The sequence below is a fragment of the Sminthopsis crassicaudata genome, chromosome 3 (assembly GCF_048593235.1).
Source record: "Sminthopsis crassicaudata isolate SCR6 chromosome 3, ASM4859323v1, whole genome shotgun sequence".
NCBI classification, from domain to species: domain Eukaryota; kingdom Metazoa; phylum Chordata; class Mammalia; order Dasyuromorphia; family Dasyuridae; genus Sminthopsis; species Sminthopsis crassicaudata.
This window is the reverse complement of record NC_133619.1, coordinates 502480467-502495615: the sequence shown is the minus strand read 5'-3', so window position 1 is coordinate 502495615 and position 15149 is coordinate 502480467. Positions and strand designations below refer to the sequence as shown.

Genomic DNA, 15149 nt, shown 5'->3' with positions numbered 1-15149 from the left:
TCCTTTCTGAGTTTGCAAGTTACTTAGGCAGTCCATAGGCTACCTCTACAAGTGAAGGCACCCTAACTTCAAAGTATGAGAAGACAAGGTTGGAAATCCAGAATTGGCTTCTTAATCTCAATAGTTATCATTCATTTTTTGTGGAAGATGACATTTCCCTGAGCCTCATATATCCATGTCCAAGGGAATTCCCTTGGTGAATCCTGAGCCTTTTTATGAGAAGGCAGGGTCCCAAGATTCTCAGAATTACCTAGTTGCCATGCCTCTAATGGGTTCCATGAACATGGTGTTTATTTTTTTTTTTTAATAGCGAAATAACTATTTCAATATATTTGGTTTTCTTTGTAATTCTATTTATTTTGTTATGTGTTTCAAACACTTTGAGAAGTTCCATTGGTTTCATTAGACTGTTAAAGGGATTTGTGATAAAACAAAACAAAAAACAAATAAAGTCTCTTTTAGAGGCAGGAAATAGAGATGGGAAAATAAATATGCTTCAGACCCCACTAATCTTAACTCAAAAAAGAAAAGTTAGGTGCATGGCCCTGTACCCTACCTCCAACAATATTTCATCTTTACAAAGGAGCTATGAAGAGAAAGTCACATATACAGAAACTCATCCCAGCAAGGTCAGCTAACATTGCCATAGATGTGGGAGGCTAAGAGGCTCACAATGGCCTACATTCCTATTATTAAAGAGGCAACTAATAAGTTCTAATTCTCTAAGAAATGGACAGGAGCAGTACAGGATATAGGTCTCCCTGGCATAAAGGTCTGCTGTGGCTTACCATAATGCCTGGAACATAATAAACGTTTAGTCTGACTTTTTTAAAAAAGCATTTTAACCGATGATTGTGATGGTCTGAAACCCTGTCAATGCTGATGAGCAACAGGGAGTAAAGGGGATTCATGATGTTATTTCTTCAAAGCTTCTTTTCCTCTTTGCCTTTTTAACCCTACAGGAGTCTAAAGCAAAGCATCCCATTCCCCAGACTGCTCCTTAATCCCTTACCAGCATGTCATCATCTAAGAGCATGCCAAAAGGACCCAAGCCAAGAAGCCAAGCTATAAGAAACTGCTTCATGTAGCTCATCTTTATGTACTGAATGTTGTGGGAGCTTCAGGCCATACAGCCTTTGTTTTTTTTTTTTTTTTTTTTTTTTTTTTTTTTGGTGGGGGTAGGACCAGAGGGAGTAAGGGGGATGAAGAAATGTATTCAAGGCTAAAAGCCTGAATTCACTACACTTCCCCCAGAGACACAGCAGCTGAGCTTTCTTCCCTCCTCCCACTACAAAGACATTCAGAACCTCCCTTTTTGAGCTCCCCCAAAGAAGCCCCTTGGCTCTTTCTCCATACCCCTGTGCTCCCCACCCCCATCTCCTACCTGTCTGGATCAGGAGGAGGCAGACCAAAGGAGTGAGGCGTGGGGCGCTGGAGCCTCTGACCAGGGCTCCCCTTTCTCTCTTCATTTTGGGTCGAGTTCTTGGGCTCTGGTGCAGACAATTAGCATGATTTCTCCACTCTGGGCACGTCTCTTTGTACCACTTGGAGTTTCTCTGTTCCAGCATAACCCTGCCAACTTGCCTCTGAATACACAGAGCTCTGTGTGTTGCTCAGCTTGCTCTTTTCTTTCCCTCGGACCTAACATTTTCTGGTTTTCTGAGCCCTACATCCTCAGTTTCCAAAAGGTGAAATTAGGAGCTGCTGAAAAGCCCCTTGGCAGGTCCAAGCTGGATGCAAAGCACAAATGCTAGGTGACTCCAGACTCACCTGTGCTGAATAGGAAGGCGGTGTTTCCAGGACTAATGTTCCAGGTGGGGATTTGCAGCTGAGACTAATGCAGAGACCTGGGTAGGAGGATACAAAGAAACTGGACTCTGTGTCCCAGTCTTAAACAGTCACCACTCCACTCTCCTTGTTTTTAAGGAGGTGGGGGCTGACAGTGCCAAGAAAGGGCCTCCAATGAGCTGTGAAGGGGGAAAGGGGTGGAGTTCCTGGGCAGCCTGAATCTGAGAAAGGAAGGAGCTACTGAAGAAATGAAATCTCTTCTTCAGCTCCAAAGGGAGGGAGTTAAAATGCTCAGTTCTTTTATTCTTACATCTTTCTTCTTCTCCTATTTGATTATCTCTATTATTATAGAATCGCAAGGCTACTGGGGACATCCAGTCAAAAGTTACTTTGTATATCCTCTTATCTTCGGACAGAATATCTTTATGTTGTTTTAAAAATTAAGTCCCAGCAAGAATAGGGATAGTGTCCTGGTAGTAAGTAGTACCAGAAGTAATAGATTAAGACAATTACTATAATTCACAGAATTGAGAAGACTCAATAATCTGAATGATTTTGAGAGAAAACAGCTTTTCTTGGTTATGACTATACTGTCGTATGTAGAGAACTCAGCTTCCTCTAACTAGTGCTAGCTCATTGCTGGTGAATCAGGATGGGTAGACCCAACAATTAGCCCCGGCAAGAAGTTGGCAGTTGTTTCCAACACTAAGTTCTATACCCTTCTACCACAGGGCATCCCATCATTACTGTGACCAATTCCCCTTTTGCTCCCTTCTCTTAGACCCTTTGCAAATCAAGATAGCTGCAGATTGACGGAATTACACTTTATATAAATTGCATTTTTAAAAATAATGGCAATATGCCTGTTAGATTACCTGAACACCTAATTGATAACTTATTACACTCACCCTAAATAATACCCTAAATAAGTTAGAGGTTGCAAGAAAGTGTTTTTTGAATTGTAATTATATTAGGGAGATAATTTTCTGTAAACCAAGAGGCAGGATATCTTTAGTCCCTGCTATCTTGCAGCCAGGAAAGGATTAAGTACACTGATAGACATGTTGGTGGTTAAAATCCTCCTACCTTGCAGATTCCAGAGCATCTGGATAGTACAAATGGTCATAAATAAGGGAAGTCTTGTGATCTCTGATTCAGAACCTAAAATTCAAAGAAAAAATATGATCGTTGCTCTACAGAGAATATAAAAACAGATCTATCTTCTCTTTCTTCCTCTCCCTTTTTATTGCAGGAAAGATTTACTGTGTTTTGCAACTAAGAGGATGCTGGATCCAGTGAGGCTGCCTCAGCTTTGTGGCTTGGAGTTTTTAGACTTAGTTTTGTTAATACTATCCAAAGGGATTTATTTTGAACCATATAATTAATTTTCATTTCTTTTGAACATTTGAAGCATGAATTGGTTTTCAGGAGTTTTGCATCTGTGCTAAAACTCCTCTAGCATAGATTAATTCTCCATTAAGTCCTATTCTAATGCCTATTTTGGTGTGGAGGGGGCCCTGGATTCTCAAGAGCTCTGTGAGTGGAGCATGGATTGAAGCTATAGCAGTTTCTGTTACGCTGGATTAAGTATAGTACTGACAGCAGACTTTTTGAATTCCAGCTCTGCTAAGTACACAGAAGTTCATCACAAGTAGGCTTGTCTTGGTGATTAATTCTTGGGCTATAGCATCCCATGAAACAAATAAAAATAACAAAATGCCCCTCAGATTGTGCAAGCTGACTATGCATAATTAGTCCCCTGACCTGTTAAGAATAAATATCAAAATTAGTACAGAAATAGAAAAATAAAAATGAAAGATATGGTATGCAATTAAAATTTTATCTTAATCTATTTAAATGAGTGATGAAAAATAGGATATACAAAAAGGAAAGACATATATACAATTGTAATAATTTTCATACTGAATTTACAAATGTAAACAAATTACCATAACAAGGCACATTTAACAACAAATCTTTATTTTACTTGTCATATGCAGATATATGGGAACCAATAAGTTGTAATATAATAATCATCTGTAAAATTTTATAGATTGTGGAAAGATCATGGAAGAATTGCAAGCAGTATCACTTCATAAAATAAGGCAAAATTGTGGAGGATAAATCGAATGTAAAGAAAGCTTTACCGACCCAATTAAGCAAAAAAAAAAAGTCCCAAGGACATTTAAAGATGAAAATAAAAGAAAAAAAACAGAAGAAAAATGATAAAGATCTTTAAAGACTTTTAAACTAACATATTCCTTTTGCCATCTTAGTAGCGCTACTGCACTTGAATTATAACATCACAGTCCCAGATTTAGAGAGGAGGTAGAAATGATGCTAAAGAGATTTTTTAAAATGAGGAAAACCACTAGATTAGACCAAATGTGCATAAAACTCTATGCTGGAGACGAACACAATTATAAGGGCATTGAGGGATTAAGGGATTAATTCATAAGGTATCTGAAAGAGGGTATATAGCAAAGGTTTAGAAAATATCTCAGACTCTAAAGGTCTGTACCAGTGATTTTTGTTTGTTTATTTAAATACACATATATTCGATTGTAAAGTTTTGCCTTAAAGGCTCTTTTTCAACCTCCAGGGCATACATTAAAATTATTCAAGATTCCATGAAAATTGATGTGTCCTTTTTATCATTAATATCAAGCAAGGCAAGAAACAGAAGTATTTGTGTTTATAATTTATAATGATGCAGAAAATATCCAGCATAGGATGCAAGTTCAAGAACATAGATAGTGACGTCCTCCAAATTCTCATTTATGGTACTTGTAGTGCTGGTTGTTATAAGCCCAGAATACTGTAGAGTATCCTAGCCAAGATCTATAATTACTCAAAAAAACTTAAGAAATCAAGTGGACAAAGAATGTTATTGTCCAGACTATGATACGCAATTATATAAACAATCTTATAAATAAATAAACAGATAGATACCTTTGGCAAAATCAACTAATGGACAGTGAATTGAGCTCAAAATCAAACAAGGTGAGTGGGCTAAATTGCTTATATCAAGTTCCAGAGCTCCTTTAATGGTCCAAGACTGGTATCTAAAATAACGTAAATTTTTTAATACCAAATTTTTCTAAATAATAAGTTATAAACAGGGCAGAGCCAAGATGGTGGAATAGTGGGAAGCAATACAGTCTCTTTCTAATCCCTCTCAATTCTCCCCCACTCCTCAACAATTCCTCCAAACAGATTTACAAAATGTACCAGATTGAATCCTGATGGCGAATTTTTAAAAAAAGTTTCAGTGAGTCATTTTTCCAGCCCAGGTCGACAGAAGGATACAGACGAAGCACTCTGGAATGAATGAAGTCTGGCTAGGATTATTTTGCCAGTTGAACACTCTAACACGAAGAAATGACTATACACTAGGGCAAAAGGTTGTTTCATACCAATAACAGAACACTGGACAGAAATAGGTACCAATTAGAAGTTTTCTCACTCACCACTCAGCTCCAGGTCACAGACCCAAGGCAATATCCCTGCATCCAAGGAAGAATTCTGTTCTTAGGCAAACCTTAGATGGTATCTGGAGAGAACAGTAGGTTCAGTAGCAAGCAACAGCTGTAGTATGTCTCACATGCAAGGAGCAAAGCAGGTTCTCAGATCTAGCTTCTTCTAATTCAGCTTACAGACTGAAGAATAACCAGAGTAAAAATCAAGCCAAAGGAGAGCCTGCAAAATTTTTTCAAAATTGTTTGTCCTTATCTTAATGTTGACTTTACATAAATTGTTCTCCTGATTCTGTTCACCTCACTCTACATCAATGAATATAAATTTTCTCAGATTTCTCTGAAACCATCTCTTAGTCATTTCTCACAGCACAACAGTATTTCAAAACATTTATATAACTTGTCCAGCCATTTGTTAATTGATGGGCACCTCATTTGTCAGGAGAACAATTTATATAAAGTCAACATTATGGTAAAGGCAAACAACTTTGAAAGAATTAGAAATTCTGATCAAAGTAATTCCAGAGGACTAATAATCAATCAGGCTAACTTTTTTTTTTCCTGAGGCAACTGGGGTGATTTGCCCAGGATCACACGACTAGAAAGTGTTAAAGTGTCTGAAACCAAATTTGAACTCAGATCCTCCCGATTTCAGAGCTGGTGCTCTATCTACTGCACCACTAGCTGCCCCCAGCTAACTAATTTCTATTACAGAAGTGAAGGAATCAGAATCCAGCATGAGATACACATACACACACACACATGTGTGTATATTTGCATATTGTAGGTATATATGTGCACACATATACATACATATATTTGGAACATGGTCAATGGGGAAATTTATTTTGCATCTTTATAATGGGTTTTTGTTTTTTCTTTTGTTCTCATTTGGAGGAGTGGTGAAAGAGAGAAAAGGCACATTTCTGCTTTTCATATTTCTGGAATTTTTCTACTTTTCCTCTCATTCTCCTCTCCCCATCCCAAATAACCTAAAACATTTTTAAAGAAAAAAAAAAGGAAAAGAAGAGGAAAAAATCTGTAAAACTGGTCAGTACAATGAAAAAAAAGCAGAAAATATATGCAGTGTATTACACCTGTGAACCTCTCACTTCTGTAAAGGAGTTGGATGAGGGCATTTTCTAAAATCTTTTCTTTGGGGTCATGCTTGTTCTTGAAATTTTGTAACACTCACTTGTGATTAATAACAAAATTCTAATAGTGTTGAATAGCTTCAAATCATAGAACACTACAGTTGTTGAATAAAGGGCAATGGAGAGGTATATGATATATAAAAGAAGTTTATAATACAAAATAAATGAGAAATTGCAAAGAATTGGAGTAGAGGAGATCACCAAAGAAGTGTATAATCATAAAAAAGAGAGGGGTATTGGAAATTGGTATTAGGTTGAAAGCTGAATAATATATGCTCCATTCGAATCCTTACTATATCAAGAAAAAAAAAAAGAACTTCCCCCACATCAATACATATACACCTCACTGAGTGCATGCACCTTTGTGGTAAATTTATGGGAGGACATGAACAATATTTATATAAGATGGGCAGTCAGAAATAATTTCTCATCTGCATAATTGGAGCTAACATGGAAATAAATAGATCAATGATCCATTTTTGTTTTTGAATATGGTAAATGTTGGCAGGTTAGCAAATATCAGATGACTTCTTGTGGGATATATTGTAGAAGTGATTCTTTTTCTGATATGGCTTAAATTAGATGGCTTCTGAGTTCACTTTCAACACTGAGATTCTAAGATATTCTATTCCCCTGCAACTTCTGTTGCCTTCTTTGTATTAATAGGTTATTGTCATTTGGTAATTGCTTTGGTATTTTGGGATTGTCCATTTTCTGAACACAAGGAATCTGGGGATGTTATGAGCCTAGAGAAATAAGGCACTAGAAGAGATTGCCCTTCTAAACTACCTGCATCATATGCCCAAGTATCTAGCATCCTTTTAAGTCTTTTAAACTCTGTTTGAGGAAACTCTAGGCTATAGCAATGGAGAAACTTGATACATAAGTTTCAGGGCTTCAATTCTCACTCTCAATAAACAAATCAGGAATTAAATAGTATTATCTGAGTGCTCATTTACAGGTCTCTATAGAAAACCAAAAAAGGAAAATGTATGATCCCTGTATTCAAGAAACTAACTATATGTAAGAAAATCAGGACAATAATGGGATAATTGGATCATAAAATTTGAGAGCTGGAAAGGTCTTTAGAAATTAACCAGTCTAACCTCTCATTTTAGATGAAGATATTGGAATTCAGGAAGGTTATAATTTGTTGAAGATCACAAGCTAATCAGCACACACCACATTAAGAAAATCTCCAAAAAAAGAAAGCTATGTAAACAAATATAAGAAATATTAATTAATTAATACGGAAAACTATTTTTCTAGGTTGGGGCATGGAATATCTTGATTAATCAAAAAATTTCATTGATATTGTTGGCTTCCTTTAAGTTCTACCTAAAAACCCACCTTCTATAGGAAGTCTTCCCTAATTAATTCCAGTTCTTTCCTGCTTTAAATTATTTCCTTTTTACCCAATATAGCTTGCTTTGTATATATTTGTTTGCATGTTTGCACGTCTAGTTTGAAAGCTTATAAGCTCCTTGAGGAGAGGGACTAAATTTCCCTCCTCTTGTATCTCCAGCACTTAGCACAATGCCTGACACATAGCAGGCACTTAAATATTTACTAATTGGTTGAAAGAGGAAGTTTTACCGAAAAAAGAGAGAATGTTGTTAGAAATTAGTTTTATGTGTTTACAAAAACTCCACGCTAACAGAAATCATGAAAAGATGGTGGGTGACAGCACGGTGAACTCCTAACTCACATCCATAGGAAAGAAGTAACCAAAGCTGGGGCATTAGATATATTAAAGTACAGCTGACCTGTGGAAGGAGAAGTACTGGATATAAGTTAAAGGTGATGTTGAGGACATCAGGTGACATGAAGAAGTTCAGGTAGCATTTAGAGCAAGAGGAACTGAGAATCAGAGAAAAAAATCCTGCCAATTAATCTCTCTTATACTCAGCCACGTAATTCTTGATGCTTAAATGGAGACTTACTCTTGACTTACAGAAGTCTAAGTACTGCCTTTATCATCCCACCCCTAGCATCCTTTCAGAGATCTATGAGTACATGGTGCACCTAACCATTTTCTGACTGCAAGGATTACCCCTTTTACTCTCCCAGTTCCCCAACCTCCCACAAAGGTACCTCCGGGCATTTTCTCTTCACCCAGTCTCATAAACCATTGCTCTAGTGAACTGGCAGTAATAGAGCCTTACTGTGGGTTTGATTTACCAGAACAGAGAGAAATAAATTGAGAGGCAAATACCAGAGCTTTTGCAGAACTAGAGAGTCCTGCCTAGGAAACAAGGAATTTGTGTGCAGCTTTGCACAGAGAGTGGGCAGGGTTATACTGCTCCAGCAACCACCAAACAACAGACAGATTAGCTGGTTCCTTTTTGAAACAAAACAAGAATGTCTGTGTGTTTTTGAGTAATAATGCATAGGGAAGAATGACCCCCTTCAAAGAGTTTCTTAAACTTTAGGTTACCATAGGGTCATCCCACTCACTACCCTTGTCATTTTTCAAAAAAAAATATCAAATGAAATAAAAACTAAAACAAAGCTCAAAAAACCTCTTCATTTTGCCTCTTCTCTTTGAGAGTCATATTTCTTATCTTCCCAGTCTTTGCTGCCTAAAGAACTGTGGAGAGGTATGGGATCCTGAGGATGTGAAGGGGATAGGTATTACTGGGATAAGTGAGACTGAAAGAGAGAAGGTATGGATTCCCTAAAATGAGAGAGGTCACAGGAGACAAATGGATATCTCAGAGAAGGTATGAATTTCAATGATATAAGGGCAGTTGTGGTGTCTTGATAAATGCAGGGAAGAGATAGATAACATTTACTTCTGCAGAAAAAAACTGAAAGTAAATATTTGATTTCTAAAAAGAGCTACTTGCTGTTCAGATGCTGAGTGTGACTCCAGCTTGTGTCCATGGTTGCTAAAAGTGCCCTATTCAGCAACTCTTCAGAGGAACAAAAAAAGAGGGAAATTAATTGCCTTTTAAGCATTGCAGTGGCAGAACTGACCTATTTAAGATGCAGGGAGGACATTCTGAAAAGTATCTCTAGAGTTCTTATAAAGCTTTAATGCCCAAAGACAAATAAGTTGAAAAATCATGAATAAAATTACTAAAGTACTCCAATCTTTGCCTAATTATTTTTTCTTCTAGACTCCAAAAGAATATCTTTCTTGTAGCACTAAGCATGCCATGTGGAAGAACATACCCCCAACCCATTACATTGGCTTTCCTTCTAAGTACTGTGGTACAGGAAATGGAAGTGAGGATGCAGAGCATTTTATGTACTAGGTTCTGGGTGGAAAAGGTGGGGAGGATATGCATACAGGAAGAGAGACATTCTCCCTAAAAACTATATTCCTTCCAAGCCTATGCAGAACTCAGTATGGAATCAGTATGGAACTGGAGGGAGATATAAGATATAGGCTTGCTGGGAATTATTTCTTCTTATAAGTCTGTGTAGAACACATTTAGTCCTGACATTACCCCAAAGTAGGTTCTAAGTGGAAGGAAGCATTGGCAGGTAATGACATGGTAAGAGACTGAGGACAACCTCTTGTGAAAAAGACAGGATAAAAGAATACAGCAGGCAACTGATAGAGAGGGAAGAAGAAAATGGATGCAAAGGTAGGAAATTCCCCCACAAGCATGTCTAAGTAGTGTTGTCACTAAAAAAAAAAAAAAAAAAAGATATCCTCTCTTCTTTGTTGGAATTAAATGAATGAAAACTATTTAGTAAGTACTTACTATGTGTCAAGCATTGAGGATACAAACACAACTGAAAACAAGACGACCTTGCCCTTAAGGAACTTATATTCCAACTGGAAAAGACAGTATAAAAAGAGGAATCATAACAACATTTGCACATGTCCTCCCAACTGTGATTCCTATTCTGAAAAACCACTGCTGCAAGACTTAAATGTCTTGGAGATCCAGGGTTTTGAGGACATATTCAGATCATGAATTCTAAAATTTAATTGCTGTACAAGTTGCTAACTCCCAAGTTCAAATTCTAGCTCTACCATTTACAGCTTGAATGCATGGTACTTCAGCCTCTCCTAGGGTGTGATGGGATATTTATATAGAATCTTAAGGAGTTCTAAGAGAATGGACCCTAAGTATCCTGGTTTTCTCACTCTCTCAGTTTATATATAGTGTTAGGCTGGTAGTTGACTTGGGTGCAGAAATGAAACGGCTCCATACTTTGGGAATTTGTATTCTATTTTAAGTAAATGTCCTTTTGCATTGCTGCTGTATTAAGTGCAGTTAAGTGGAAAAGGTGGGGAGGATATGCATAAAGGAAGAGAGACATTCTCCCTAAAAACTATATTCCTTCCAAGCCTATGCAGAACTCAGTATGGAATCAGTATGGAACTGGAGGGAGATCAGTTAAGTGTTAAAAGGAAAGCTCAGAGAAAAAAGTGGGAGGTAATGAGTGGAGATTGAATATATGATGAATCCCAAGAACCTGGTATGATGGTAAGAAACTACAAAAGTAATAAAATTAAGTATTTATCCTCAAAGAATTAAGTGCAATTGAGAGTATATATAAACACAGGAAAAACTTGGAAACAATTATAAATCCAATTATTAACTTGTCTTCTGTGATTTTATTAGTTACTAATAAAAACAAAGACTAGCACTTAGTGCTAAGGCACTCCGCTAGAAATGATTGTGAAAAGTTGATGTTATTGGTCTAGTTATTAAATTAGTTTTGAATCTTTCCACCTCTAACTAGCCCAAACTCCTTCATCAACCAGTTTAACATCAGAGAATTTGTCAAATGCTCTGCTAAAGTCCAAAAATACTATCTACACTAGTCCACTTACTTTTTTAAAATGAATTTTAAAGCCCTCAGCATTTGCTCTAAGCCAGTCACTGTGCTAAGTAGTAGAAATATAAATTCCAAAAAGCAAGACAGCCCCTCCCTTCAAGGAGCTTAGAGGAAGAAAACATATAGAGGGTCTTAGTGGCCAAGAATGGAGTTTGGGGTCCAGGAAGTTAGGAAATTGCTTTCTTAGAATGATATTGTTTGGGGAAAGGGTATGCAGGCAGTGACATGATAAAAAAGAGAGTTATCTAGTTTTGTATGGCCTGTTCTTTAAAAAAAAATTTAACATTTTATTTTCAAAATATGTGCAAAGATAGTTTTCAGCGTTCACCCTTGCAAAACCTCGTATCCCAAATTTTTTCTCCTTCCCTTTCCCCATCCCCTCCTTTAGACATCAAATAATCCAATGGTAAACATGTGCGATTCTTCTATACATGTTTCCACAATTATCATGCTGCACAAGAAAAATCAGATCAAAAAGGAAAAAAAATGAGAGAAAAAAAGCAACCAACCCACAACAAGGTGAAAATGCTGTGTCGTGATCTACATTCGGTCCCCACAGCCTCTCTCTAGAGATGGCTCTCCTCATCCCGCGATGGAACTGGCCTGAATCACCTCACTGTAGAAGAGCCGGACCATCAGAATTGGTCAGGACATAATCATGCTGTTGCCGTGTACAACAGTTCTCTTGGTTCTAAATCACTTCACTCGGCATCACTTCACGTAAGTCTCTCCAGCCTCTCTGAAATCATCCAGCTGGTTGTTTCTTATAGAAAAATAATATTCCAGAACATTCACATACCACTGTATGACCTATTCTTGATGAAGCTCTGCTTCTTTTCTAACTGCTCACAAATGTGAGTCTTCTGGAACTTTGCTCACTGACAGATTTTACATACTGTCTCTTTCCTTTTTGAAAACCAGGATTACACGGACACTTTTTAGCCCTACAACACCCTTGCTTTCCTCCTCCCCACCCCCACCTCCGATATTTTAGATGTTGGCAGGGTTGTGGGTTTTCTTCTCAGTGCACTGGGTTGTGTACCCGAACTCGTTGGGTTCTGGAAGTAATCGGCTGCATTAACTACTTTCATTCTCTCCCTTCCAGTCCAAATACTGCTATCTTTGGGCAAGAGAATGTAAATAAAATAACCAGTGAGGAGTTGTGACTTTTTTCTGTTACTCGTAAACCCCTACACCAAATGTTCTCATTACTTTTTGGCTCCACCTTCTTCCGTCAACTGGTTAAAAAAAAAAAAAAAAAAAAAAAAGCTGTTATTTTCCTTAGGTTCCTTGCGCGCTCTGGAGTCGAGCTCTTGCCATGCTTCTTACAGGACCGTTCCTGCGTATTTATCTCGTTTCCTGCTAGTTATTTTGCAGGGCCGTTAAATTTTCAAGATGACTAAAAACTCCTTGTAAATCCAAAGCTACAAATCGTTGCTGGATTTATTGTTTGTTCATCGTCTGGACTTAAGTGAAGGAGAAAATGTTAAAGACAGGTTAAACTTTAAAAGGTCCGTCCACTTTTCCCCCTAAAAGGCAGACGGCTCTCAATGAAAGACTGGGGGGGGTTCTCCCCTCAGAGAGGAAAAAAAGAGCATCTTCTGTGAGGACTCGAGAGGCCCAGGTCTCCATTCCCTGCCTACAGGAGAGATCAGACTGCAGCGCCCCCCGCAGCACGCAGCCGCAAAGAACTAAGGGCCGCCCCACCCCCACGGGAAGTTTAGATTCCCGAGCAGTAGGAACCGGAAGCAGTGCAATTGAAGGCCGAATCCAAGTCCCTTCTACATTCCGCCTCGGATGCTCGGAGGAGGGCGGAGCCCGGAAGGGGTGGAAATGAGGATGCGGGTTGGGCGAGCGCCGAAATAGAAAGTGGCAGTTGGGCCGCCGTAGTTACTTCCCTGTGTTTTCGGTTGGGGCTCTGGGATGCTGATGGCGGTCCCGGGCGTGCAACAGTCTTCTCTAGCCAAGGACGGGATCCAGGCGCCGCCGCGGAGCCGGGCTGCTTTATGTCCCAGGCCTCCGGCCCGTCGCCATCCTCCCGTCTTAACCAAACACTCGCCGGTCTTTGCCCGCGTCCAGGTTTTCTTTTCTTTACGGCTCGGGCGCGTCCCCCCACCCCGGGATCCCAGGGACCCCGGATTGCCCCTTCCCGGCCTCGTTTTTCCCCCACCCTGACTCTAATCCCCCTCTCCCCCCTGCTCCCCAGCCCGGGCCCTGGTCAGATGGGATGCAGAGCTTGAAGATGCTGTTTCCTTCTGAGCAGGAGTCTCGGATGTCTCAGAACCCGGCACCGACCCGAAAGTCTCGATGCGCCCCCTGGGTGGAACAAAGCTCCGAGAAGAACCGGGCCCTGCTGGCAGTGCTGGCAGAGAGGAATGAGGCGGTGGCGCCTGTCGGGGCTTGGGTGGAGTGTGCTTCCCCGAGTAGTGAGGAAGCCCCGGCATCCGTGAGTGTGTCTTACCCAGAGTTGGGGTGGAGGAGAGTCTCTCCCCTCTCCCCCTGCCTTTCCTGACCCGTGCTAAGCCGTCAGTGAGCTGCCGGGTCTCTTCTAAAGTGTATGTAAATAAGGGTACCAGTGCCAAAATTAAGGTCCCAACCTGTGGCTTGTCTCATTTGCACAATAATGTAACCTTTATAGAGCACCCCTCAGTGGGGGGGGGGGGGGATGGACCAGGCTCTAGAATGGGCCTAAGGACTTACTGATCTTACTTAAGACTTCCCTTACCCCAAAATAATAAACCCAGGAAACAAAAACAATTGAAAAAATACGTAAAGTTTATGCATTAAGTGAAAAAGTCACAGGACGGGAAGAACCTCTTAATTCAGCTCCCTGCCTGAAGCTGGAATCCCAGTGTGGATATGGGAAAGTATAATAAACACTCCACCACTGTTTAGTTTATATTTTTGTTCTTATCTTTATTGCATAAATTATTTTCCTGACCCTGCTCTGTTTCACTCACCCTCCATTCACACAGATTTTGCCAGGACTGTGTTTTTGAACTATCAGCACAGGAATAGTCTAATACGTTAAAAATCTCAACCACAACTTGTTTAGCTGCTCCTCAATCTATGGACATTTAATCTAGGGTGGGGGTGGAGGTAGCAGAGAAGAGCCTGAAATACCCAGGTTCACATCCTGGGTTTGTGAATTACTTCCTTTGTGTTTTGGGAAAAATCACCGGAGCTCTCCATCTGTACAAAGAGGGGCTAGCATCTTAAAGATCTCTAACTGCTCTAAATCTGAACCTGTGTGACATAATCAGTATATGTTACAGTTAAATGTGCAGAAAAAAACTTTGCCCCAGAAAGGACAGAACTAACAGTAATGGTTGAAGTTGGAGAGAAGGGAGAAGGGAAAATCTAATAGAGCTACCCAGAAGGTGAACTGGCTACATTAGGGGTAGTAGTGGACCTCATGAGGGGTCTTGAAAGGGACCATTTGTCTGCGATTGAGGGGATTCTTGTTTAGGTTTGAATTGTATTAGATGGTCTTTGAATTTCTTTATAAGTCTGATTCTGGTTTGTGCATGTGTTATATTTTGTTAGGCAAGTCACATAACTCGGTTTCTCATCTGGGTAGTTTGAATTATACTCTAAGACCTCTGCCAATTCTTGATTCTGTGATCTTGTAAATTTTGGAGAATTTAGAAAGAAGTAATAGGACTTGTTGACTTATTGGGTGGGATGAGAATGAGAAACGAAAGATGATGGTTTCTGGAGTGGGTGACAGCTTTTTTGGAGTTGTCGCCTCATATATTTTGACTTTTTGTGACAACTCTGCCCTTCCCCTTCTTCTGGCTCATCCCTATTTACATATGTATATTCCTTACTGACCTGTATTTTAAGAGGTGAATCAAAAGTAATTTGGTTTTGAGAGTTTAAAAAGAGAAGTAATGTATGATTGGAAAGATACATTGGGCCATGTTGT

General features: G+C 39.3%; 2 protein-coding genes across 12 annotated transcripts in view; one reads left to right on the top strand and one right to left on the bottom strand.

Annotated features, from left to right (window-relative positions):
• The window catches only part of LOC141563184 (hepatic and glial cell adhesion molecule), a 51982-nt gene extending 39091 nt beyond the window's left edge, over window positions 1-12891 (bottom strand). The window contains exons 1-3 of one of the 5 annotated variants that reach the window (XM_074303914.1): window positions 11731-12891; window positions 5259-5447; window positions 2875-2949 (exon numbers count right to left, since the gene is read on the bottom strand). In XM_074303914.1, the coding sequence (XP_074160015.1) occupies window positions 2875-2914 (40 nt within the window). In that variant the 5' untranslated portion in view covers window positions 2915-2949; window positions 5259-5447; window positions 11731-12891. Of the gene's footprint in view, window positions 1-1384; window positions 2287-2874; window positions 2950-5258; window positions 5448-11730 lie in introns of those variants that run through there. The other 4 variants (XM_074303911.1, XM_074303912.1, XM_074303910.1 and 1 more) reach the window with 4 other exon arrangements.
• Window positions 12892-12991: 100 nt separating this feature from the next.
• CCDC15 (coiled-coil domain containing 15) overlaps window positions 12992-15149 on the top strand; it is a 49397-nt gene continuing 47239 nt past the window's right edge. For 4 of the 7 annotated variants that reach the window (XM_074303907.1, XM_074303908.1, XM_074303902.1 and 1 more), the window contains exons 1-2: window positions 13027-13300; window positions 13428-13667. In XM_074303907.1, the coding sequence (XP_074160008.1) occupies window positions 13145-13300; window positions 13428-13667 (396 nt within the window). In that variant the 5' untranslated portion in view covers window positions 13027-13144. Of the gene's footprint in view, window positions 13301-13427; window positions 13668-15149 lie in introns of all 7 variants that reach the window. The other 3 variants (XM_074303906.1, XM_074303905.1, XM_074303904.1) reach the window with 3 other exon arrangements.